Genomic DNA, 24,560 nt, shown 5'->3' with positions numbered 1-24,560 from the left:
TGAGCGCCCGCTGCCCACCTCTCGGGGGCGGGCTCCCGGCGCGAACAAGGCTGAAGAGAAGATGGAGGAGCTGGTGGTGGAGGTGCGGGGCTCCAATGGCGCTTTCTACAAGGTACTTGGCTCCAGGGCAGGCCCCATCTTCGTCCTGCCTTCCCTCCCTTTTCTTCTCGGTGTCTCCAAGAAGGCAGGCCTGGGGCCCTCTTTCGGAGCGCTGCTCCCGGTGTCCAGGACGCACTCGGCGGGATGTTGTTTGGGAGGGAAGGACTAGACTTAGGGCCTGTAGGAAGCCCCTGGAGCTCCGCTCAGTCTCCGATTAGAGGCCCTGGAGCCTACCGGGATGAGAAAGAAGCAAGGAGAAGAGGGAGCCCTTCTGAGGCCAAGCCCGGCCAGGGAAAGAAATGGGCGAGGGCCGGCGGCAGGTACAAACGAGATCCCGGCGGGAAGGGCCAGAATGGGTTCTAAGTGACAGGAAACGCTTTTTCCTTCTTTCCCAAATGTACTCTGTCGGCGGTATCCGGGCCTGACGTGTGGGTAGTTGTGGAGGAGCTGGGGGCGCTCCATCGGGGCTGCCTCCTGCCTCGCCAAGAGGGTTTCAGGTCTCCTTTGGATCCAGTGTTCTGGCCCAGCTTTGGGACTTGGGAGAGCGCCCCTGTTCTGGACGAGGGGTGTGGAGAAAGAGTAGTAAGAAGCAGTAGTCAGCACCATATCACAATGGCAACTGTTTTTTGGTGGCCCTGTCTTTGTGAATTTCAGAGAAAATTTTAGACCTAAAAGTTTCAGGAAGACCTTAAGATATCTGAGCGATGCATTAAAGAAGTTGGCCATCGGGAATATTCCTGGACCCCCTCCCTTTCTATAAATGGGGATAAATTCAGGAATCCAGATGCTTCAGCGCCTAAAAACATTAGCAACTTTGCTACTTAAAAGAATTCTTTGTATTTAAGTCCTCAAAGACCTGAATATATGCCACGAAACTTCAGGAAATTAACTAGGAGTGCATAACTACTAGGGAATTTTACTAGGGGATGTTTGGAAATATTTTTTTGTTCTCAAGAACTTGATTTTTATTCTCTTTGATTCTGTAGAGTTGCGGTGGCCTGTATTAGTTGTGGTTTTAAATAGGCATTTGTAAGTTTACTGCATTTTTTTAGTTCATTGAATATCAACTAATATCTTAAATTTTTAAATATTTGGATGTAGCCATAGTGCATACATTTGTACCTTCTTCCTGTAGATCTAGTAATCTATAAATTCTCTTCTCCTCTTGAATGTAACTTCTGTAAGTAATATCCAACCTTACTACACTTTGTTGGCAACAGAAGATGCACGTGGAAGGAATCATGAAAAATAGCTATTTCCATTGTGAAACACAATTTACAAACGTATAGAAAAATGTTTCCAGTAGAGCATGTTTGGCTATAGGACAATATGTGACTTCAATATATATTTTGTGCTTGTCAATTTTATGGGGACATTGGAGAAAACTATATTTCATGAAAAAGTAAAGTATGCAAACAGTTCCATACTTTCAGCAAAAAGGTAAGACCTTCTCGAAAAAAATAAAATAAAAACCCTCCACATTTATGCTCTTAAACTTACCAATGTAGAATTGTTTCATTTGACTCTGCAGTCAAAATTTTCATTTCAGTTTACTAGAGTGACTTTGTGTAGAAGCATTCTGGGTCCTAGATTGGTAGTTTTGGTCACTAGAGATTTGGCATTAACTATAATTTATGAGCAGGGACTAAAGTTAAGCGGTATTCTAATCTATGATAGTTTAGATGCCAATCTTACTAAAAGGTGAAGCTGGTTTGCTTTAGAAGACAACTTGCTGTGGTGATTTTGCTTGCAAAGTGACTGACTGGAATATAAGAAATATCCTCTCTTTTTGCTTTTTTCTCTCTCACATGCTTAAAGCAAGTTACTTAATTTGAAGGTGGATGAAAAAGAATGGTTGACCTTTGATTCCATGACAGAAAATTTAATTCTCAAACAAATGTATGTAGAAAAAGTGCTGTTATGTTTTATTTAATTACGGTTGATTTTTAAGAAAACCTCCAAAGATCTGTATTGATGGAAGAATATTTTCTATAATGAAAAAGTTTTAAATAGTCATCTGACTTAGAAAATTGCTGTAGATTGAGTTGCCTTTCTGGTGATGTGGACGGGAAAGATGGGAAGTAAAGAACAATTTTTAAAAATGAACTTCTATGGAGAAATATTACAATTATGGAGTAAAATGGGAACTTTGTTCAACAAATTGATAGAATAGCCTTCAAAAACTAAACAAGTCAAACAGCTTCATAACAAATGAATTCAGACTTTGACAAAAGACAAAAGTACCATATTCCAAAGTATAGTGCTGTCTCTCCTGAGCACATGCAGTATAAACTAAATAAAATAAGTGCTAGGAATGATTTCTTTCTGAAAAACTGACTAAAGCTCAAAATTCAGAATTAACAAAAATCAAGAAGCCTAAACCCTAAGATTGAAACAGCTCTGTTCACTTTTCATTTTTGCCTTTGGTATTTATTATGAAAACTTAAAAGTTAGACTTAGTAACAACCAGCGTGACTACTTTAATGCTTACATATTTCTTTTAACTTGGAAAGTGTTGGTCACAAGTACTACTTATAGAGCCCTGTGGGTATTTTATTTAAGATATGAAGAAACATTGCCTTGTACCTCATAAAATCTTTACAAAGCATTTCCTAAGCGAATAATAATGTTAAAATACAGTCTTTATTCTAGGGCCATCTGCTCCAAATATGGTTTTCTTTGGATTAAGAGTTTTGATGTGTTCAGAGTGAATCCATTTTAGATGTAGGATGCATGTCATCCCAATATGAAGGCACTGCATGTATACTTAAGAAATATTTCTAGGTTTTATGCATTAGTATGAAAATTACTAAAGATGGATAAATTGAAAGTATAGTGGCTAGTATCTATTCATTAATGTAATATGGTGTCATTATGTTAATTTGTAATTGTAATTACAGATTGTACTTTAATATATCTTATTTTTTAAGTTTGGTATCTAAAGACAGATTTTAATTTCCTGAGAATTATTACTATATCTAGCAACTAATAAATATAAAATGTACAGTCAAGAGGAAATGTTTATAGACATTGGTGGTCTTACATGTTTTAGCTACATTGCCTGCTATAAATCAGTTTTATTACAAATTAACTTGCATAAAATTTATAAATTTACACACTTCCATAAAATGCAGATAAACTTGCATTCATGTTTTCTCTGAGTTCTTCCCAGCTAACTTTGCATACATGTGTAATTCTGCACTTTGAGGAAGTGAATTATTAAGTCAACCACATTTTATCCTTAAAAATCCACATACTCTTTTTAGTGTTTGTATTCATGGATTCATCATCTTTCCCCCCTTTGAATGGCATATTTTCCAATTTCATACTCTTGATAACCTCAAAATTATTAATTAAATGCAAAATTCCATGGTCTAGGACTTGAAGTTCTCATTCCTGCCCAACATGGGAATCTGTTTCCTGAGATGATTAGCATCATAATTATGATAATAGGTAACAGGTGCTGAGTGTTTGCAAGGCACCAGACACTGTACTAGGTGCTTTACCTTTTTCCATTTATTAATTCCTTCCCCAGAATCATGAGATATACTGTTGGTCTCACTTTTTAGATAATGGTGTATATAGAAGTTAGATAAGTAATTTACTAATAAATGTCAGAGTTCTTCAGGCTCAGATCTGGGATTTGAAATCGGTCATTTGACTTCTTAAAGACAAGTCTTAAAAAAAATTAATTGGATTTGATTTCCTGCCCAGTTTTCAATTTCATTGTAATCTTTGTATTTGTTACTGTAACAGTACCTTAGCATCCTATAACTACAATTGTATGGTTATGTTGCCATTTTCTACTGTGAAACAAGATATTAGAAAATGTTCCATTTATTAACTCTTGCATCTTTACATATTATACTGTAATTCTTCATTTGAATGCCTATTAAGGAAAGATAAAGTTAGAATTCTTTGGCCCTGCCAGGACATTTGCTTTTGTTACTTACACTGGGAGCTCATAAAACTGAAGTATGCAAAAATTAAAACACAGGGAAAATTACTAATTCATTTAATACTGTTTTATCTATATCTGTGTTATCTTTTGATCAGGACAAATAAGAAAGAATCATAGTTTTCTCAGAATTTATGGGAATTGCCCATATGAAGTATTCTGGGCATGTGCTATGGTTGGAAGGAATGTTGATGAGGATTATTGTATTTTTCCCTTTCTGTTAAGTTTCTTTACATTGTTACTGCCCATATACAAAGGGATACAAAGTGACAACTCACTTTATATTTGAAGCCTTGGGTTGGAGTCTTATTTTGTCCCATTTCATGTGTTCCTATCCTCTCCAACTCTAGGAGGGATATTTTACAATCTTGTTTTCTCTAAAAACAATTTTTTAAGACTGCATGTGCTGTCGTTAGTAGAAACCTACTGATATGTAGTACTTGTGTTTAGTGGTGGGATTTACCTGGAAACTTCTTTATACATTAATCTTTTTTGTGACCAGTGACTCCTATTTGTAAGATAGTTTACCAAGTTAAGAGGTATGAGGTATAATAGGAGAACGAAGAGTTTACCCAAATACAGATGGGTTTTCTCACTTTCATTCTTCAGTCCCAGTAATGTAATGTTTGAGTTGGATACCTCTAGTCATTACACACTTTTATAAGTATGGTTTTGTGATTGCCTCTTTGGCTCAGTTGTCAGTAAATCAGGGATCCCAGGATCAGTGATTTAAATTTTCTACTTATTCCTCTGGTCAAAAACCTGTATCAGTTTTTAAATGTATTTTATCACTTTTTTCAAATCCCAAAGATCTTCATTACTTTTTTTTCCTTCAAAATCTAAATATAAACTTTTAGTGTTCAGTGTCTTTGTGGAAATATCCTTTTCCTTTTCTATCCAAATTTTAAAATCCTTCTTTTTCAGACTTACTTACTTTCCCATATCACCAATCATGGCTTATGCTATGATTGAGTGACTAAGTCATAACTTCTAAGGAAAACTGTTGAGTGACTATGACATCTGTGGTCATAGACAGGGGCTCCTGGTTTTGCAGCCCCATGAAAGCCTTTTTTAAAATGTGTACTTTTCTTGAAAGGTTACTTTTGCAAATCCAAAACATTTATGGTTCTGCATCTTTGAAATATGCCTCTCTTCCTGTTATCATTTATTGTCACCTATGTGTATGATGTTATTACTCATAACAATTTTAGGCTGGTCCAGTTCCTAACTTGCAAATGAGGAATCTGCTCATGATTGGAGATCACTTATTGGAGATTACCACAGCTATAATGTGGTAGAGCTAGCTAATACTTTGAACCTAGGTTAGATTCAGAGCTAATATTTTGAACCTAGGTTAACTGTGTTCAGTAACCCCAGTTACAACCCTAGCTTTCATACAATATAGTCAAACTCCCTTTGTGCTTTCATTTAATACTGTTTTATCTATATCTGTGTTATCTTTTGATCAGGACAAATAAGAAAGAATCATATTTTTCTCATGAAATTTGCCACCTTTTGGAAGCCTCACGGGAATCTTCCTTAGCTTGTCTTCTCTACAAACTTTGCCTGATAGGTAGTGACCACAGCAAAATGTAGTTTTCAAGTTGGTAGGTGGGATGATAGTGCTCTGGAGGCAGCTAGAGAACAAGACTATGAGTGTGGATGCTGGAGCGGGTATGAGAGGGCAGGGACAAAACGAGAGTTGTTGGAGAAAGTATGAGGAAATGTAGAAAGATATGGAACTCTTGGAGTGATGCTTTAGTGAAACATTTACACTCACAGGATATACTTGTCCTTGGTGTGTGTGTGTGTTTGTGTGCTTGCACACACACACACAGGCTAGAGACTACTGATCAGTTTCTTTTATTCTACTTATTAAAGCAGCAACCAGAAGGTATTACATGCCTTCTGTATTCATTTAATATGCAAACATTGACTAGAAATGACTGATTTTGAAACAATCATGCAAATATCTATATACAGATAAGCCTCATTAACTCAAAGGCAGCAGGCCTCTTGGCTGTGATGATTACTCAAACCATTTTTGACACTGTACATCCGGAATTGCATTCAGAGTCCATAAAAGCTTTTTTCCTTTCTTTCTTTTTTTTTTAATAGTCAATACTCGTGATCTTCCTCCTTTGAGGGAATATTTGATTTTAGGAAATAGGCAGTGTGGTGAATAAGTATGATTAAACTGGGCAATAAATTTTAGGCAAATAAGGGAAAATAAGCAAAGAGCAATGTACTAATAAATCTAAATCTGACTAAAGGACTTCTTTGATGGGTCTGAAAAATCAACAGCATTAAATGTTTTAAGTCATTGCTCTCCACTGTAGCACCCATTGAGCCTTATGTTACTATTGAGCACTTGAAATGTGGCAAGAGTGAATGGGAGAATGATTTAAATTTTAATTAATTTTAATGTAAATAACACATAACCTGTAACTATAATGATTGCACAGATTTAGACAAGGGCAGCAGTACTTGGAAGTCACTTGACTTACTGAGAATAGTGTTTCACCCAGCTGTAACAAGGTTCTGTTTTCTGACAACAGGATTTACCATTTTTAGCATATAATTTACAGTAAAGAACAAATGTTTTTTTTATCCATTCATCTATTGAAGGGCATCTGGGTTGGTTCCACAGTCTAGCAATTGTGAATTGTGCTGCTATGAACATCGATGTAGCAGTATCCCTGTAGTACGCTCTTTTAAGGTCTTCAGGGAATAGTCCAAGAAGGGCAATAGCTGGGTCAAATGGTGGTTCCATTCCCAGCTTTCCCAGGAATCTCCATACTGCTTTCCAGATTGGCCGCACCAGTTTGCAGTCCCACCAGCAATGTACAAGAGTACCCTTTTCCCCACATCCTCTCCAGCACTTGTTGTTTGACTTCATAATGGCTGCCAATCTTACTGGACTGAGATGGTATCTTAGGGTGGTTTTGATTTGCATTTCTCTGACTGCTAGAGATGGTGAGCATTTTTTCATGTACTTGTTGATTGATTGTATATCCTCCTCTGAGAAGTGTCTGTTCAGGTCNGAGGAAGAGCAGGAAGAAAAGATTAACATTAAACAGATACATGAGGTGGGAGGGAAAGGGAGAGAAAAGGGAAATTGCATGGTAATGGAGGGAGACCCTCATTGTTATACAAAATTACATATAAGAGGTTGTGAGGGGAATGGGAAAATAAACAAGGAGAGAAATGAATTACAGTGGATGGGGTAGAGAGAGAAGATGGGAGGGGAGGGGAGGGGGGATAGTAGAGGATAGGAAAGGTAGCAGAATACAACAGTTACTAATATGGCATTATGTAAAAATGTGGATGTGTAACCGATGTGATTCTGCAATCTGTATTTGGGGTAAAATTGGGAGTTCATAACCAACTTGAATCTAATGTATGAAATATGATATGTCAAGAGCTTTATAATGTTTTGAACAACCAATAAAAAAATAAATTAAAAAAAAAATAAAGACATGAGTTGGCATGAACATACTTTATATACAAAGATATAAAAACTTTGCTCTATATGTGTAATAAGAATTGTAATGCATTCTGCTGTCGTGTATTTAAAAAAATAAAATCAATTAAATAAAAATAAAGAACAAATGTTAATTACTGCCAGAACTTGCAAACATTATAGAACTTTAGACAAGAATGGAGACAGAAGCAGTGGCCCTTTGTAGGAAATAAGGGATCAGTCATCTAACAGGAATCCTAACTTTATTTATTTTATTGATGCTTGGGACTGAATCCAGGACTCTTTACCACTGAGCTACATCCCCAGACCTTTTCATTTTATTTTGAGACAGGGCCAGTCTTAAGTTCACAAGGCTGGCCTTGAACTCATGATCCTCCTGCCTCTTCCTTCTGAGAAGCTGGGATTATAAGCATGTGCCATGATGCCCAGCTGAGTCTTAACTTTAGTCAGTGGTCTAACACCATCTTCCAAATGTAGATTGTTAATTTGGTGTTAGCTGTCATGTAAAGACAAGGAAGAAATGGAGGCTGGGGGATCTTCCCCTTTCACCATAATTTTTATAACATACTTTATAAAATGTTAGAGCCTGAGTGACCAACTCCTGTATCTCTAACTCAGTATCAAGCCACGTTTTTGCTGAAGTAATAGGCAAACAACCTTTTAGAGCACTAGGTCATGTACTATTATGAAAAATCTGGTGTATTCCAAAATATCATGCCCATAATTTTCAAAATATGCTGTAGAAAATGTTGGTAATTTAATTATAGTTGAGGAAAAATAAGCAAGATCAGCCAGGCTCAGTGGTGCATGCCTGTAATCCCAGAGGCCCAGAAGGCTGAGGCAGGAGGATCTTGAGTTCAAAGCCAGCCTTGGCAACTTAGTGAGCCCTAAACAACTCAGGGAGACCCTGTTTCTAAATAAAATATTAAAAAACAAAAGATGTACTCTGTAGTTAAGTGTCCCTGGGTTCAATCCCTGGTACCAGAAGAAGAAGAAGAAAAAAGGCAAGATCAGAATGATGGGAAGAAAATGTGGATTTCTTCCCCTTTAAACCAGCAACTAAAAGGATATATACCACACCTAACCTAAAAATAATTTAATAATTTACCTACCTTAGGTATTGTAGAACACAGAGATGCCATTGTAGTCCACCCTTATCTTTCTTACAAGGAAACTTTCTTTTAAACATAACTTTATTTTTATTCATCCTGAAATTATTGCCAAACTTTAGTGTCTCTGTTTATAAATTGCTTCCATATCAGTATTTTCCATGGTCTTGACTCAGCTTCCATAGTTTTTTCTTAGTAACTGTTAGTTAATGTTTGACTCACATGCTTTAATTTGATATTAAGGGGAGTTTCATATTTTAAAGAATCCTTTTGCATCAGACTTTTGAAGACATATTTGTTTATCAAGACATTTATAAGATGCCCACTATATGCTAGAAATTGTGCCAGTTACTGAGAATACACACATTGAAGAATGGTCTTAATCCAAACCAATCTTCTTTCCGATAACCAATATGGATATCTAATATCTCAAATCACAAGGATTTACTGTTTTTCCCTTAGAATTTCATAGCATTAGCCCTTACATTTAGGTATCTGATGTATTTTAGTTGATTTTTCTATGTGGTGTGAGGTAAAGTTCAAAGTTTATTGTTTTGCATGGATATCCAATTTCTCAACACCACTTATTGAAAACACTTATTCTTTCCCCATTGAGTTTTCTTGACTTCCTTGTTGATAAAGAATTTATTTCTAACACATTTAAAGCTGTTTCTCATAATCTGAGCTTTTGTTCTTTCTGCCTCTTTGACCTGGTAGAATGCTTCTGCATCCTACATTCCCTTGGTTAGCTAATTCTTCCCTTATTCTTTGAGGTTTAGTAGAAACCTGACCTCTTTCAGTAAGTTTCCCTTATCAATCTACCACCACCAACACCACACACAATTTTTCCCAGGGCTGGCAGAGCAACTTCTTAGGCAATTATCTGCCTAGTACCTAGTAAGTAATCATTGAGTTAATACTAGGCACTCTGGAAAATAACTAAATAAAATAAGACCTGGTGGCATGGTGGCATATGCCTGCGATCCCAGCAACTCTGTGAGGCTGAGGCAGGAGGATAGCAAGTTGGAGGCCAGCCTCAGCAACTTAGCAAGACCTTGTCAAAAAAGGGAAGAAGAAGAAAGGAGATGTATTCATTGGTAAAGCACCCCTAGGTTCAGTCCATAGTATAAGTAAATAAGACCCCAAAACACCCAATATTACTGTTAGTGAGAAAATGAACAATAATATAGTGGAGTAAGCTTATAGTAGGGATAAGCACAGAATGCTGAGAAAGCAGAGGATAGGGATTTAACCTAGTCTTCTAGGTTTTCATAGAAAGGGGCATCTGTATTGAAACCTGAAAAATCAATAGAAGATAACTAGGTGAAAAGAGGCGAAGGTCAATAGGAAGGAAATAGCATTTGTTCATAGACTGCAACACATCTATGCTGGCTGACATATGGCTCTGGAACAAGTTTTATATGATGCTGAGGATCGAACCCAGGGTCTCACACGTGCGGGGCAAGCACTCTACTGCTGAGCCACAACCCCAGCCCCTGGAACAAGTTTCTTAATTTTGAATAATACTATCCCAAAGTGTACCTCCAGCTTTATACTCACCACCACATTGTAATTTTCATTGTACTTAACTCTCTTATGAGATTCTGACCTCTGTGGAGCAATTTTTCTTGTTTAGTGTTTTAACTGTTTCTATTCCTAGAGTATACCATATAGTAGGTGGCAATATAGACGTGATAAATGGATGAATAAACCTCAAAAACAAACTTGTTCCTCAATGCTCCGTTTTATTCTTCAGCATAGAATGTTTAGTATCTCTAAAATTTAACTAAAAATGGTCTTGAGTTAATTGTGTTTTTTTACAGGCATTTGTAAAGGATGTTCATGAAGATTCAATAACAGTTGCATTTGAAAACAAGTAAGTGTCTTAATATATAGTTTTAATGTTCAGATCATGTAATATTTTATGATGATTTCTCTGTTTGCTTTTTATCTTTAAAATTCAAGTCTAGTCTGAATGTTTTTCATATTACTGACCAAGAAGTTCCTGAACAACTGTTAAATCAGTGGGATGACTGTTCTTGTTAATGACTTAGGAGCTCCCTATCGTATAATCTTGATGCTTGATTTAGTCCCTTTGACTGAAAAAGAAACCAGAATCTTCTGTATTAGTAAATAGGAATATTTGTAATTTTTGTAAAAGATGAAAATGAAGGGATTTATGGATATTGGCCACAAAATCATCTGGGTTTTGTAACATTAAATCTAAAACTAATGTTTTTAGTTGGCTAGTATATTTTATCAGAAACAGTCATATTTACCATTACCTTCATATATTTATAATCAATAATAATAAGATATTTTCTGCATTCTTTAGTTAGATCAGAAAATAAAGATATTTATCTGGAAATATTAGTTGTACTAAAGTATAGATGTTAACATTTTATTGGGGGAGACAAGTCTTTTGACACATTTTTTGAATACTAACAAAGGCTATTTTCATAGTAATTGTTCAATATACTGAAGTAGCTATAGGGGCTGGGGATATAGCTCAGTTGGTAGAGTACTTGCTTCACATGCATGAGGCCCTGGGTTCAATCCCCAGTACCAAAAAAAAAAAAAAAAAGAAGTAGCTATAAACTAAAGTGTAAGTGGGGCCACAGTTTTGGGATTTTGCTGAATACTGATAAACGACCAACAGTTAGAAGTTTGGGTTTTTATGTACTAAGAGAAGTAATAGTATATCAAAAGCAGGCTACAAATATGTAGAGACAGAAAGTTGATTAGTGCCTGCTTAGTACTTGTCTGAGATGATGAAAATGTTCTAAAATTACTAGTAATGATTGTGCATATATGTGAACATACTGTAAGCCACTAAATTGTACACTGAAATTGGTGGATTATATGGTTTATGACACTTTTCTCAATAAATCTGCTAAAATGTAGTACATGACCCAGATGTACTGAACAATAAATAAAAACATGCTCTAAAAAATTAAGTGCAAGTCTGCATTTAGTGTCTAGCAACTCTTGTAATTAGATTGTAAGTTGGTTCTTTAGTTAGTAGCAGGACAAAGTAGTAGTATCCTTAGATGCCTGAGACACATTTAGAGAGATGGAAGTAAAAGGGTTGAGAATATCCAAACCTGTTCCCTGGTAATCTCAGTCCACAATACAAGTTTGAATAATAGAATGTCTTTTTCTTTGCATACCTAAATCCCAAAGTTTCAGCATTTGCCACTTTTCTTTTTTTGAGTATCTGGTTATATAGTAGGCGACAATATTATCATACCTCTAATGGAGGAATGTTTGATAACTTGGAGAGTAATTTTTTTCTTGCAGTTATACTCTTATCCCTTTACTAGGTTATCACTGTTTGCCATAATAGGAGAGTTAGTTTCTCTTGTTGTCTGTAATTTACAGTATTAAGCAAATACTCATTACCTCCATTTATGTCAAAATGTGTCTAGTTTATACATTAATTTATCAGATCAGTTCTCTTTGATTTTTCAACCAGATTTCTACTGTAAATATAAAATTATTCTGTTCCCCTCCTAATTATTTATCTCCTGTATCACATCTGCATAAAAGTATCTCTTCAAGCTGTGTCTGTAGTCCAGAGAATTTGAAGTAGAGCATCAGTTTTTCTTTGTCTTCTTGGAGAATGTTTGAACAGTGTTTCAAAGAACTTTAGTTGAGATTTATTCTTTCTTTCCTGTCAGTCATAAAGAAACACTGCTTTACTATTATACCAGATTGTTTTAGGTGCTTTGTTTTTACCTTCCATATTTCACATTTTTAAATAATGAATTTGAATTTTTATCACTATACACTTAAGAATTTAAATAATTTTCCTTCATTGGAACCAAGAAAATTATATTTTGCATTATTACATGCATTACAAATTTACTAATGATTTTGTAACATGTTAAAGCCACTAATTTTCAGTTTGTATAAAAAGGCTTTTCTCAAGTAAAGACTCTTTTTTAAAAAGTTTCTATAGTTTTCAAGTGTGTGTAATAAGTCAGGGGGAGGGTTCTGCTAATATCAGTGCTATTCAGATGTCTACAAATTCTGACTTAATCACTTGCCCTCTTATATCCTTTTAAAAAAAATCAGCACTTTCCTCATTAGGATTTTACTAAGAAAGCCCCTTAACATAACGTAGACTTTAGACATAGAACAAATTGTAATATTTGCTGATGAGACACCCCAGAAAGAACCCAGAAGTGACTGCTCCAGCAGTTGAATCCTCCAGTGTTTTACAAATTTTCTTTTAATAATTTATAATCTTTTTGGGTATGAAAGAATAAGTTGGTATCTTTCAAAGTTTTCCTTATCATTTTAAATTACAAAACATAGACAACTTAATTGAACTCCTATAGGCTATCTCCATCGGGTTTCTGTGGTTTAGGAGACCCCCACCAACCCAGTGCATGCTGATACGTCATTCTGATCAGCAGCCAGCTACCCATGGAATTGACCGCCTCGTGGGATCTAAAATTTAAAGGGGGAAAAGTGAGTTGTGAATTGCTAATGTGCTGACTGCCCCATTTTGCTTGGGAATTAGAGGGCAGTTTCTTTGATTATTGGAATGTGGTTAAAATTCCTTTGCAAGTACAAGTATGTTGATGATATTACTAACAGTTATTGATACTAACATTTAATTTAAGCCTCAAAAGAAATTTTGTTATGTCCTTAATATTTAAAACTCATAGAAGTTGAAATTATTGAAGAAAGACTTTTTTTGAAAATAAATTGTTGATCTGTTGTGTTTAGAGAAATATTCCAAGTGGAAGTACTAGGCTGCTATGCTGCATGCAGACTTTGTTGAAATGTGTCTATATTGCCATTATACTCAGCCAAAACTGGTCATTTTAAAAGCATTTGTTTCTTTAAACTAGAAATCGAGGGTTACACTTAATCAAAAATTAATGGCAGTGAGGTCACTGTTAGATTTACACACCAAAAGCATGTTAAATAATTACATGTTTGTTTATTTTCAGCTGGCAGCCAGAGAGACAGATTCCATTCCATGATGTGAGATTCCCACCACCTGTAGGTTATAATAAAGATATAAATGAAAGTGATGAAGTTGAGGTGAGTTCCCCCTGCCATAGCATTAAGTATGGAAGGAGTTGTGTATTTAATTTGCCTTCACTTTTTATATATCTATCTCTACCTTGCTTTATGCACTATTTAAGCTGCCTTGAGTTTCATAACTTGAGTTTCATAACTGAGGTAGATATGTGCTTTTGACTGGCCCTTCTTAATAATGATTTTAAATAATATAAAATTATACAATGCTTAAGGTTGTCTATTTCAGTAGAACTCGGGGAATGTCTTTTTTTTTTTTTAAGTGCTGGGGATTGAACTCAAGGCTTCACACATGCTAGGTCAGTGCTCTAGCACTGAGCCAACATCTCTAGCCCCTCTCAGGGAATGTCTTTAAAAGTCACTGCCCCAAGTTCTTTTGCCCATTAGTACTTTTCCCTTTCCTTCCATATGTGAATTTTTATTTAAATAATGTTTATTTATAACTGTATCCCTGTTTTAAGCAAAATGTATTAGGAAAATTTATTTTACAAACAAAACAAATCATTCTGTTTAATAGAGCGGTGACCTGAAATTTATTTCTGTAGCAGTGAATTTTCCTGATGTATTTTTTAAAAACCTACAGCTCTCAGTTGATACATATGGATAAAATCTTTTTCATAGAATATACTGTGAACAACCTGGTCATCTGCCATTGAGCTGTTTGACCAAGAGTTGCTATGGAGATTTAGCGCATGATCAGAATCATTGTGTTTATGATTCTCTGTTCATTAGAAATTGGTTTTGTATTTAAGGCACTTATAATCTCTTTTGTGTTAATTTGTGTAGCATCATCCATTTCCTTCCTACCCTTTCATATTTCATTGTGAGCTACTTCTCTTTTTTCTGCATAACACTTAGCATAATGCCTTATTAGTAACTGTAACTTCATGTGTATTTAAAATATGAAGAAAGCAACTAAGTACACATATGTAGAGGTAAGGCAAAATGGTACTAGGTCCTTGTACTTGAATTCTTATTTTCTACTCTAGGTACCAAAGGTTCAACAAAATAAGACAGAGTCTCTGCCTTTGTTAAGGTCACATTCTAATGAGGATAGCTATTATCATGGCAAGTGAAAGTCATGAAGGAAAAAAAAGCCGAGATGAAAGGTAATATAGGGGCAGGACTGCTACTTTAGAGAGTAATTAGGGAAGGTCTCGATGTCCAGGCCTGGTTTGTTTTCTATAATTTAAAAATATAAATAAAGTATTATTTATTTACCAAACATGTTCTGAATACTTGCTAGGTATAAGCAATGGGGCTTGGTTTTGCAAGGGATCATAATAGGGAACAGAAATGTTATCTATATTTCAAGACTTTTCACTGTCTACTTACCCAGAAGATTACAAGCTCTCTGAAAACAAGGGCCAAGTCTTTTGGTCTGTCTGTATCAGTAGTACTCATAATAGTGTTTGCTGAAGGGGTAAAGTGGACCTTTTTGTTTTTCTCTGTAGTCACATGACATGTGGAAGTCATTGAGATGCTGTTGCTAGGATAACCTCACTGTATTACGTAACAGTTCAGGTTATTTCTTTGGCTAGAGCAGAGTCTAGAGAGCAGTGGAGGCCAGAAGGAAAGGTACGTTGAGTTATATAACCATTAACTCTAGTTGTAAAAGGGAGACAAGTTTGAGCCTTGACCTGCTTGTCAACCTTAGATTCGGTACCTCTCTCTCCTCTTGGGGCCTTTCCTCTCTACCCCTCTTGTCCTCCCTGCTTCTACTTTCTGCTTCTGAGTATTTCTATCTCTCAACATATATATTGTATTGTTTCTTTTCCTATTAACCATGATTTGCTAGTGTCTTCACCAAAGGTTCCATGCTGCACATCGTAAGTGAACTTTGAAGTGGTCACCAGAGAGATCGGTTAGAAGAACTGGTCCACAGTGTGTGAGAGAGCAGGAATGTGATATCCAGAAGATTGCCAGCGTGGATTTGTCCTTTTTAGTGGAGAGGAGGCAGGAGTCCCAACAGTAACCAAGGATCTGTCCATTTAGTCCCCAGAAAACAAGAAGGACAGGGTGGTATCCCTAGTGGGCTGAGTGGTTGGTCAGTTAGTGATCTTACCCGTTAGTGACAAGGCAGTAGGCCAGAGTCAGTAACTTCTGATTACTTTAGTTGCTTATCTGAATAAAACAAAATCAAGTTTGTACATTTTAGATACATTTTTGTAGTTCACTAGGTAGCTAAGGAAAGTGCCCACGTTTATGAACAATCAGCCTTTCTTAAGCATACCTGTTCAGAGTACTGAGTATTACTGAAGTAGAACAGAGAACTAGGTGAACTGCTTTTAATAGGGAGCTCCCAGGCAATCTCAGGTAGTTTCTGATTATGTATCTTTGTGTAGCTCAGGGTAGAGACAAGGATACAATTTGTTTGAAAGCATATGGCATATGATTTGAATGACAGGCATTTTAAGAAAATTTCCTCAATGTCTGATAATGTATAAATTTTTATATTATGTTAATCATAAATATTCTGTGTTGCAATTTTTGTGTAGGTTTATTCCAGAGCAAATGAAAAAGAGCCTTGCTGTTGGTGGTTAGCTAAAGTGAGGATGATAAAGGGTGAGGTAGGAAAATGCTAATTTAAATTTTTTTCTTATACTTCTCTAAACCCAGACACTACATTTCAGTTTGAATTTGTATTTGAATTAATACCAAATTTGTGTCACTTTTCTATAATGTTTTCACTATATGTTCAGTATATTTAAGTTTATTGATTTTTTCTGTAAAGAATTAATTTTGAAAATAATTCAATAGGTATATAAGTTTTTGCTCTTGATTTAAAAAAAACTGTGAGAAGGAATGATTTTATGTATTTCTCAGTTTTATGTGATAGAATATGCAGCATGTGATGCTACATACAATGAAATTGTCACGATTGAGCGTCTACGATCGGTTAATCCAAACAAACCTGCTACAAAAGATACTTTCCATAAGATCAAACTTGAGGTGCCAGAAGACTTAAGACAAATGTAAGTTTATACACAAGAAATGGTGAGAACATGCAGATGATATGCAGTGAATTTAAAAGAATATAAATTTTAAAATAGTACAAGTCAATTTTTAAGTTCAGTAAGCTTTGGCAAAAGATGGTTTGGTCTGAAAAATAATTTGAAAAGAACTTATTTTGTTTCTTCTAGTTATATAATCACAGCCAGACTTGGTGCTTGTAAACTTAGTTGGCAAGATACATAACTAATGTACATAACATATATTTGTTTTGTAAAATAAACTAACATTTTTGTAAATTTCAAGATTTCAGAACTAATAAAAATAAATATTACGATTTTGACAAATCAAATTCTAGACTATGAAAGTTTCTCCAGATTTTTCCCCTTTAGCTAAAATATTTTTAAATAAATGCTCTAAGCAGGGTTAAAAAAGATTGAAGATATGTTTATAATATTTGATATGGAGTAATGGCTAAAGACTTCAGATAAAAGATTACTTTTTCAAAATTTTATCAAGGGCATATAGTAAGTTTGATTTGGACATACTGCAACTCAGATAAATTGCAGATCAGAATACATAGAAATCCTTTTTTTATTCTAGAGGTTGTATTTATATGTAAATTTTCTGCCTTCTCATTCATACTTCTTTTTCTTTTTTTCTTTCCTTCAAATTTATCATCTGTTTTAAAGGAAAACCAAAACAAAATTAGATACCCAATAGCTATCCCCATAAATTTTCAAATATTGACTCAAGGAATCTACTGACTTATATGTAACCAAAATTGGGAAGCCTACAGAGAAGAGTGGTTCCCCTAAATATGTTTCCTTTGATAATCTAAACCCACAAGTAATTCCTTTAGAACATAAATGTTTCTTTTTTTTCTTTTTTTTTATAAAATCAAGTGCTTGATTTGACTGTTTCAAGATACACAACAAAGGAACTAATCTTTTAAATGGATATAATGTATTTTGCATAAATAAAATTTAATACGAATCCATTATTATCCTAAGTATAAATCTGAATATATTTTTGCCAGTAGTTAGTAATCACTCAACAATGGGTTTCTTTTTATTTCTAGGTGTGCCAAAGAATCGGCACATAAGGACTTTAAAAAGGCAGTTGGTGCCTTCTCTGTAACTTATGATCCAGAAAATTATCAGCTTGTCATTTTGGTGAGTGTTTCCAAGTTGTCTATTTTTGGTTTGTTTCATTTGGGGAATTTGCTTTGATAATAACGTTGTTAACTTAATCATTTAGTCCATCAATGAAGTCACTTCAAAGCGAGCACATATGTTGATTGACATGCACTTTCGAAGTCTGCGCACTAAGTTGTCTCTGATACTGAGAAATGAAGAAGCTAGTAAGCAGCTGGAGGTATGTCACTTTTCCTAGCACTACTTGTAAGGCTACCTTGAGTAAAATGTACAATTCCAAAACTTGAATATGGGCAGCTTGTCATTCATTTAGTATTTCTTAATAATTCATTTTAGCTTAGAAAGCTAAATTGTATGAATCATAATCATAGTAAAGTTTTCTTGCCTGATGTTTCAAAATTAAGCAGTTCATATATTTGATGGGACTTCTGGTCAATGCACTTTTACTGTAAGTTTGTCAAAGCTGCTAATAAAATGAGGTAATGCTTCTTCCATATAACATGTTATCATTAAAGTACTAGAAATTATTAAAATATCTAATCATATTCCTTTCATTATGTATGTTTATCTCTGTTTAAAAGGGTATAGAACTTCTTCATTCTAATTGGTTGTCATTCTTTAAAACTCCTGTCTTCAGATTCCTGCCAGAGGCTATTTCCCTTACTTACTATTTCGTCTCTTAAGGTGCATTTTATCTACTTTTATTAATTCTATAATTTCCATCATCATACATTTATTTTCATTGATAACAGTCTAGTATTTCCATCCATTACCATAGAAACTAAATGGATTATGGTTCAGTGTGCCAACTCAAGTAGATTACTGTCAAAATCCAGATTTCCTTATCATTATTCATTTCATCAGGGGGAAAGCATCAGTTGAAATATTTAAAAAAAAAAAGAAGTTCCAAACTGAAGTTTTGGAGAGAAGGTAGTCAAGGCTATATTCTTGTAAAACCCTACGAAATTTGCTACATTCCAACTTGATGTGTGATTACTGAACTGATAGCAAGAGAGGAAAATTTTACTTTGTTTTCCTTATGGCCATGGAGGTCTTTTGATTGGTTGTGTTTTGTTTTGTTTTTCTCATTCTTTCTCGATGTCCCTGTGTTCACAATTTTGTGGTTTCTTTAGTGATTGTCTTATAATTTATGGGCCAGAGCAGCCTTCTTACTTTTATTATGAGTATTATAAAATACACGCATATGCCTCTTCTTAATCTTTGGCTTACCATTTATCAGTGAATCATCAGTGAAAAGAAGGAACCAGGTTAATGAACCCGTACTCAAAAAGCATGACTTCTTGGAAAGTCCTAGAAATATTTAATGAATTTTACTACTCTAATCTAAAAAAATGGAAATTGTACTTATAAAATTATTTACATTTAGGTATATTCATTCAATTATCAGGTGTGTTGAATAATGAGAACTAGTGTGCATGCCTATCTTCCTTCACTACTAATATTAAAGAGATTCACATATTCCTATAAGAAATTCCCATTTTCAACATGAGCCACTAATACGTTTGGTTTGCATTAATGGCATGCTAGAACTAAACATTAAAATTTTATATACTATTTAAAAGACAGTGATTATCCTCAAGTTTGGGGTATCAGTGGAATTTAGTTTTGTCATTACTGAATATATTTGAAAGAGCTCATTATACTTGTGGATCCAGATCATAAGGTCTTACAGACTCTGCTCTAATTTTAGGTTTCAGATGCATATGTGAGATAAGTTTTAAATCTTTGGCATGCTGTAATCAATTTAACTTCTATGACAGCAAGTCTTAAAATTCCTTTTCTTAGGTTTGGAGAAAATGGAATATGTTCTTTTGATGCCATCATTTAAAGAGAGGGATGTTTAGAACACAGTACCTAGTGATACTAAGTCCTAAATATGTACTATTTCCAGGGAAAAAAAAATAATATCCTTAAGTAAAAATAAAATGTTCTATAAAGATGACATTTTCAGTGTTTTGCCTAAACAATATTGAGTCTGTCAGATCCAGTGAGCTGGTGTTTATTTGGGAACATTTGATCTGCTTCTTAATTTCTGAATTGTTGATATTGGTTAACTAAGGCAGCCTTGCAAATAGGTTTTCAAAAGTTACCTTGGAAAATTGTCGACAAGCTCTTTCCTTTAATATCAAATGGCATAGACCTTCAGTAATAACCTAAAAAGTACTTATGCTGTGGGAAATCTTTTCTAAAATTAATTTTCAACTGAAACTAATTTATAGGCCCCTAATATACAGGGTCAAGATAATTTACATGGCTGACCTAAATACAGTTGTCTTAATAGTTGATAAAGCGTATTCATCAGATGTGTATTTCTCTTCAGAGTTCAAGGCAGCTTGCCTCAAGGTTTCATGAACAGTTTATTGTACGAGAAGATCTGATGGGTCTAGCAATTGGTACTCATGGTGCTAATATTCAGCAAGCTAGAAAAGTACCTGGGGTCACTGCTATTGATCTAGATGAAGATACCTGCACGTTTCATATTTATGGAGAGGTAAATATTTTACTAACTAGCCCCCTGCCCCAAATCAGTGTTGCTGCTGGTTGATCATTTTGTCTTGAAACTTTCCCCCTTTTTATTAGGATCAGGATGCAGTGAAAAAGGCTAGAAGCTTTCTTGAATTTGCTGAAGATGTCATACAAGTTCCAAGAAACTTAGTAGGTGAGTTAGAAATAACCATTAACATGCACCACAAAAATAAAATTCAGGTAAACAATTTTTATACCAATAGAATCCAATTTTTCCTCACTCCGGAGTATCACTTAATTGAATTGCAGTCTTTGAAATATGGTCTGTTGCTACCATGTTGAGAAAGTGTTTACTGGGTATCATACTCAGATTATATTATCAGAATGTATGCAAAGGAGATTGCTTTGGTAGTTAAAACCAGACTTCTCACTGTATAGTGTCTCTATCTTAAAATTGACTGTTTTTTTTTTAATGAATGATAGTTGGTATCTTTATAATTCATAGTAGATAGGTATTTGATTTCCCTAAGAGGACTATAAAATATAGCATTAATTTTAATTATCTCAACTTGACAATCTGAATGCAAGTTTCTTAAATCTAGTACGTTTTTAAGCCAGAAGTAACTAAATGTCTCTGGGACTTTCTGCAAAGTTACTGGTAACTTCTTATTTTAACTTTTGAGTACTGTTCGATGACCATCACCATCATGAGTGTCAGCAAATACCTAAGAACATTTCACCAACCCTCCCAAATGCTGCAGGTATTTTTAGTATAACATATCAAAAACAGGTGTAATTTTATCAAGGAAATTAAATATGATTTTAATTTGTAAGTAAGATTGAGACCTATTGCCTGTACATGTTTAATCTTTTAACCTTGAAATCATGATTGCTGTAGGAGGTAATGCAACTTCTTGGGAAAGTTTAAAAAGAAAACAAGGACGACTTATGCATTTTGTGGACATAGTTTCAGAACTATATAGCTTGCTTTTTATCAGCATAGAGTTTTAAACATCTTTAGTGTCATTAAAAAACACTAGTAATGGTATTTTTCTCCCACAGAAAATCAGCTTAAAGATAAAGTACAAATACTAGTGAAATAATGCAGAATTAATAGCTCAGTTATATACTACAGACAAATTAAAGAACATGAATGTGTAATGTTATTGAGGTAATTCACATACCAGTTGTGTAGAAAATGTATGTATAGCACAGGGTGAAGTGAATATCTCAGGATGGTGAGATTGTAAATGATATTTATTTTCTTCTTTATAGCTTGTTAAGCAAGTACTTAAAATTTTAAATAAGAAATATTGTAAATTTGGCAAATCTTATGAAAATATAGTATTCGTTTTTTAAAAAAATATCAAATTGATGATGCTTATATGTCTCATAAAACATTGTTTTAGAGAAGGCATGATGGTAGGGGAAGGTGCTTGGGTATAGGGGTTGGCTCTGGATTTTAGTCTTTAGCTTCCTTGAGTCTTCTCTCCTCACCTATCAAATAAGTATAAAATATCCACCTTACAGTATGTATATGTGTACATATAAAGTACCTAGTGCAGTTCTGGGCATTATAGTGGACTCAATTCAATTTCCTTTACCTTATTCAAAACAACCTCATTTCAGTAAAGCAGAATTGTAGTCAATTATCTGTTGGGATTTAAAATAATTGTTTAATATTGAATTTCATAATTTGTTATTAAATAAAAGTAGATTCTACCTATAGTCTTAACTGGAAAGAAGAGGATCTCTGAAAGTATCTTTTACCAGAAAGCCTTGTGAAGTAAATCATCCTGTTTTTTGTTGTGTTGTGTTTCTATTTAGTAAAGTGAGAGTATTCTGTTTTTGAGAGGGCTTCTACAAAACTGGCAATGCTGGGGACTTTAAGAAAGCATTTTTACATAAGATTAGGCAAGGCAATCTTTAGGGGAGATGTCATAATCAATATTACAAGAGTTTCGTTAGGTCTCACAATATGATTTATTATCTATTTTTCTCAAACTCTCTTTAGTGTGTATAATGATTTCCTTTTCTTAAAATTTTCTTGTTCTTCCCTGGCTTTGACAATGAATTTGTTTAATTATTCAGCTGTGTTAAACTTGTACAATACTTAGGATAGTCAAGATATTATCTTAATAGAAACATGCTAAAATCTCATTTTTCTTTTTTGCTAACTCATTTAGACTTTTATTTAAACCAGCATTGATTCATGAAAATATAGCTATTATAAATAAAAAGAAACTGTGGGCTGGGTAGAGTGGCACAACCTGTTATCCAAGTGATTCTGAAGGCTGAGGCAGGAGGATTGCAAATTCAAGGCCAGATTCCACAACTTAACAAGACCCTGTCTCAAAATTAAAAAAAAAAAAATAAGAAGAATTAAAAAGAAGTAGGGAATGTAGTGGTAGGTAGAGCATTCCTGGGTTCAATTCCCAGTACCCAAACAAACTATGGGAAACTCCATTCAGGTAGCTTCACTGTCCCTACTCTTCTCCTTTTTATTTGAATAGGACCAGAAATAATTGTCAAAAGATCCTAGGTCAGGTGTTCTAATTTAATGGCATCTGTTCTGTTTCCTGACCACTGAGTGGACCAAAGGCTCTCATGCAGCTACACACAGCAAAAATGTCAAAGTTGTGCTCTAATTACAAGAGCCACAGGATCCTTCTGTGAGGAAATCTTTACTGAGTTCTTATCTAGGATTGGCTCAAAGCAAATTTTGGCTTACATGTTTTTCCTCAGTTTTGCTTCAGAAAAGCTAGTGGGGCAAGCATGTGATGGATACCTTGCTGAACCCTTGAAATAAGATACAGCTCACACACAGATTTCTAGAATTAGTAGTTATTATATTTGTAATGTCTTGCTTTACACTAATATGTGATGATGGCTCTGAAAGCAGTTATGTCCCAGTGATGTATGTGGCTGGAATTTCTAAAATGAGGGAAAGAATCCAGTGCCTATTTATTACTAGTACTTGAACTCTGTTTTTTTAGTGAAGGGTACTTACACAGGTTTTAAACTTTTGCTTTTCATTATGATTTTCATTGTGCTACCTTGATCTTTTATTCTATGATTTTTTGACTACTACCCAGGAATAATATTTTAACAGACTGGCGTGAGAGATTGTATTCCTTTTAGATCTATGTATACCTGCATAAGCCACTTTTAAACTTAGATTATCTTTTATAAAATTCTAAAAATGAGAATGAATGGATAAAGAGGCAGATTTAAATCACATGTAGATAAGAATCAAAATTGTCAGTTGAGCATGGATATTTACAATTATTCTTTCCTTAATTCCTTTTGTAGAACTTTGCAGAATAATAAAGCACCACACTACCAGCAAGTTTAAATTGTACATAACCTCCTAAATTGTACATAACCTCCTACGTATGCAAAGCAATAGACTATCTTTGGACTTCCTTAGAAGTTTGAATTACCCAATCAGTTCACAAGTATTAATCAACTGTAGTACCTGACCAAAGGCATTTAAGTTATGATGACCTAATCAAGGAGAAAACTAATTTAACTGTCACAACAGGGGCCTCTGTTTGAATCTTACAATTCTATGTGTGTGTGTGTGTGTGTGTGTGTATAATTTACAGGAGAGTGTGCTCAGAGGGACTAAGGTGTGTTTTTAAAACCAAAAATGAATTATTCATTTCTTACTTAGGTAAAGTAATAGGAAAAAATGGAAAACTGATTCAGGAGATTGTGGACAAGTCAGGAGTTGTGAGGGTGAGAATTGAGGCCGAAAATGAGAAAAATGTCCCACAGGAAGAGGTATGTTATATTTCATGTTTCTGGTTGTCTAATAAAAGTAAAAGTCTTCTATTTTTTAGCTGACATACTAACTTAGACCTCTCTGTCACATATGTATATGTGACTGTAGATATTTTGATCATCCAACATGCCTGATATAACTAACGGTATAGTTGTACATGATGGCCTCTATCTGTTGTCTAATGCTGTGACTTCAGATTAGTCATCTTAACTTATGTAAATCTTATTTTCTAATTTTTAAAATGGTTAGTTACAAATTTTTTAATATGAAACATACATCACTGGGTTTGGCATTAATGACAACTTAATGAGATAATGTGTGAAAATGCTTTGTAAAGCATTTTCAAATGTTAATGTTGCTGACAAAAACAAAAGTTCCACCTTTGACATTTTTTTTTTAGTTTCAGGATTATGTGTACTTATAGTTTTTTTATCTTTAAATTTTATATAACTCTTTTTTATAACTTTCACTT

The 24,560-nt window shown here is 34.4% G+C and overlaps 1 protein-coding gene across 1 annotated transcript in view; it reads left to right on the top strand.

Moving 5' to 3' along the window:
• Nucleotides 1-6: 6 nt before the first annotated feature.
• Nucleotides 7-24,560, top strand: part of Fmr1 (fragile X messenger ribonucleoprotein 1) — a 37,868-nt gene continuing 13,314 nt past the window's right edge. Inside the window, exons 1-10 of the mRNA XM_048797009.1 lie at nt 7-112; nt 10,474-10,526; nt 13,615-13,708; nt 16,204-16,275; nt 16,532-16,680; nt 17,739-17,832; nt 17,918-18,034; nt 20,156-20,326; nt 20,416-20,494; nt 23,978-24,087. Of these exons, the coding sequence (XP_048652966.1) occupies nt 62-112; nt 10,474-10,526; nt 13,615-13,708; nt 16,204-16,275; nt 16,532-16,680; nt 17,739-17,832; nt 17,918-18,034; nt 20,156-20,326; nt 20,416-20,494; nt 23,978-24,087 (990 nt within the window). The 5' untranslated portion in view covers nt 7-61. The remainder of the gene's footprint in view (nt 113-10,473; nt 10,527-13,614; nt 13,709-16,203; nt 16,276-16,531; nt 16,681-17,738; nt 17,833-17,917; nt 18,035-20,155; nt 20,327-20,415; nt 20,495-23,977; nt 24,088-24,560) is intronic.

This window comes from Marmota marmota, unplaced genomic scaffold (assembly GCF_001458135.2).
Source record: "Marmota marmota marmota unplaced genomic scaffold, marMar, whole genome shotgun sequence".
NCBI classification, from domain to species: Eukaryota; Metazoa; Chordata; class Mammalia; order Rodentia; family Sciuridae; genus Marmota; species Marmota marmota.
Note: the sequence above shows the minus strand (reverse complement) of the source record. Positions and strands in the feature narration are given on the sequence as shown.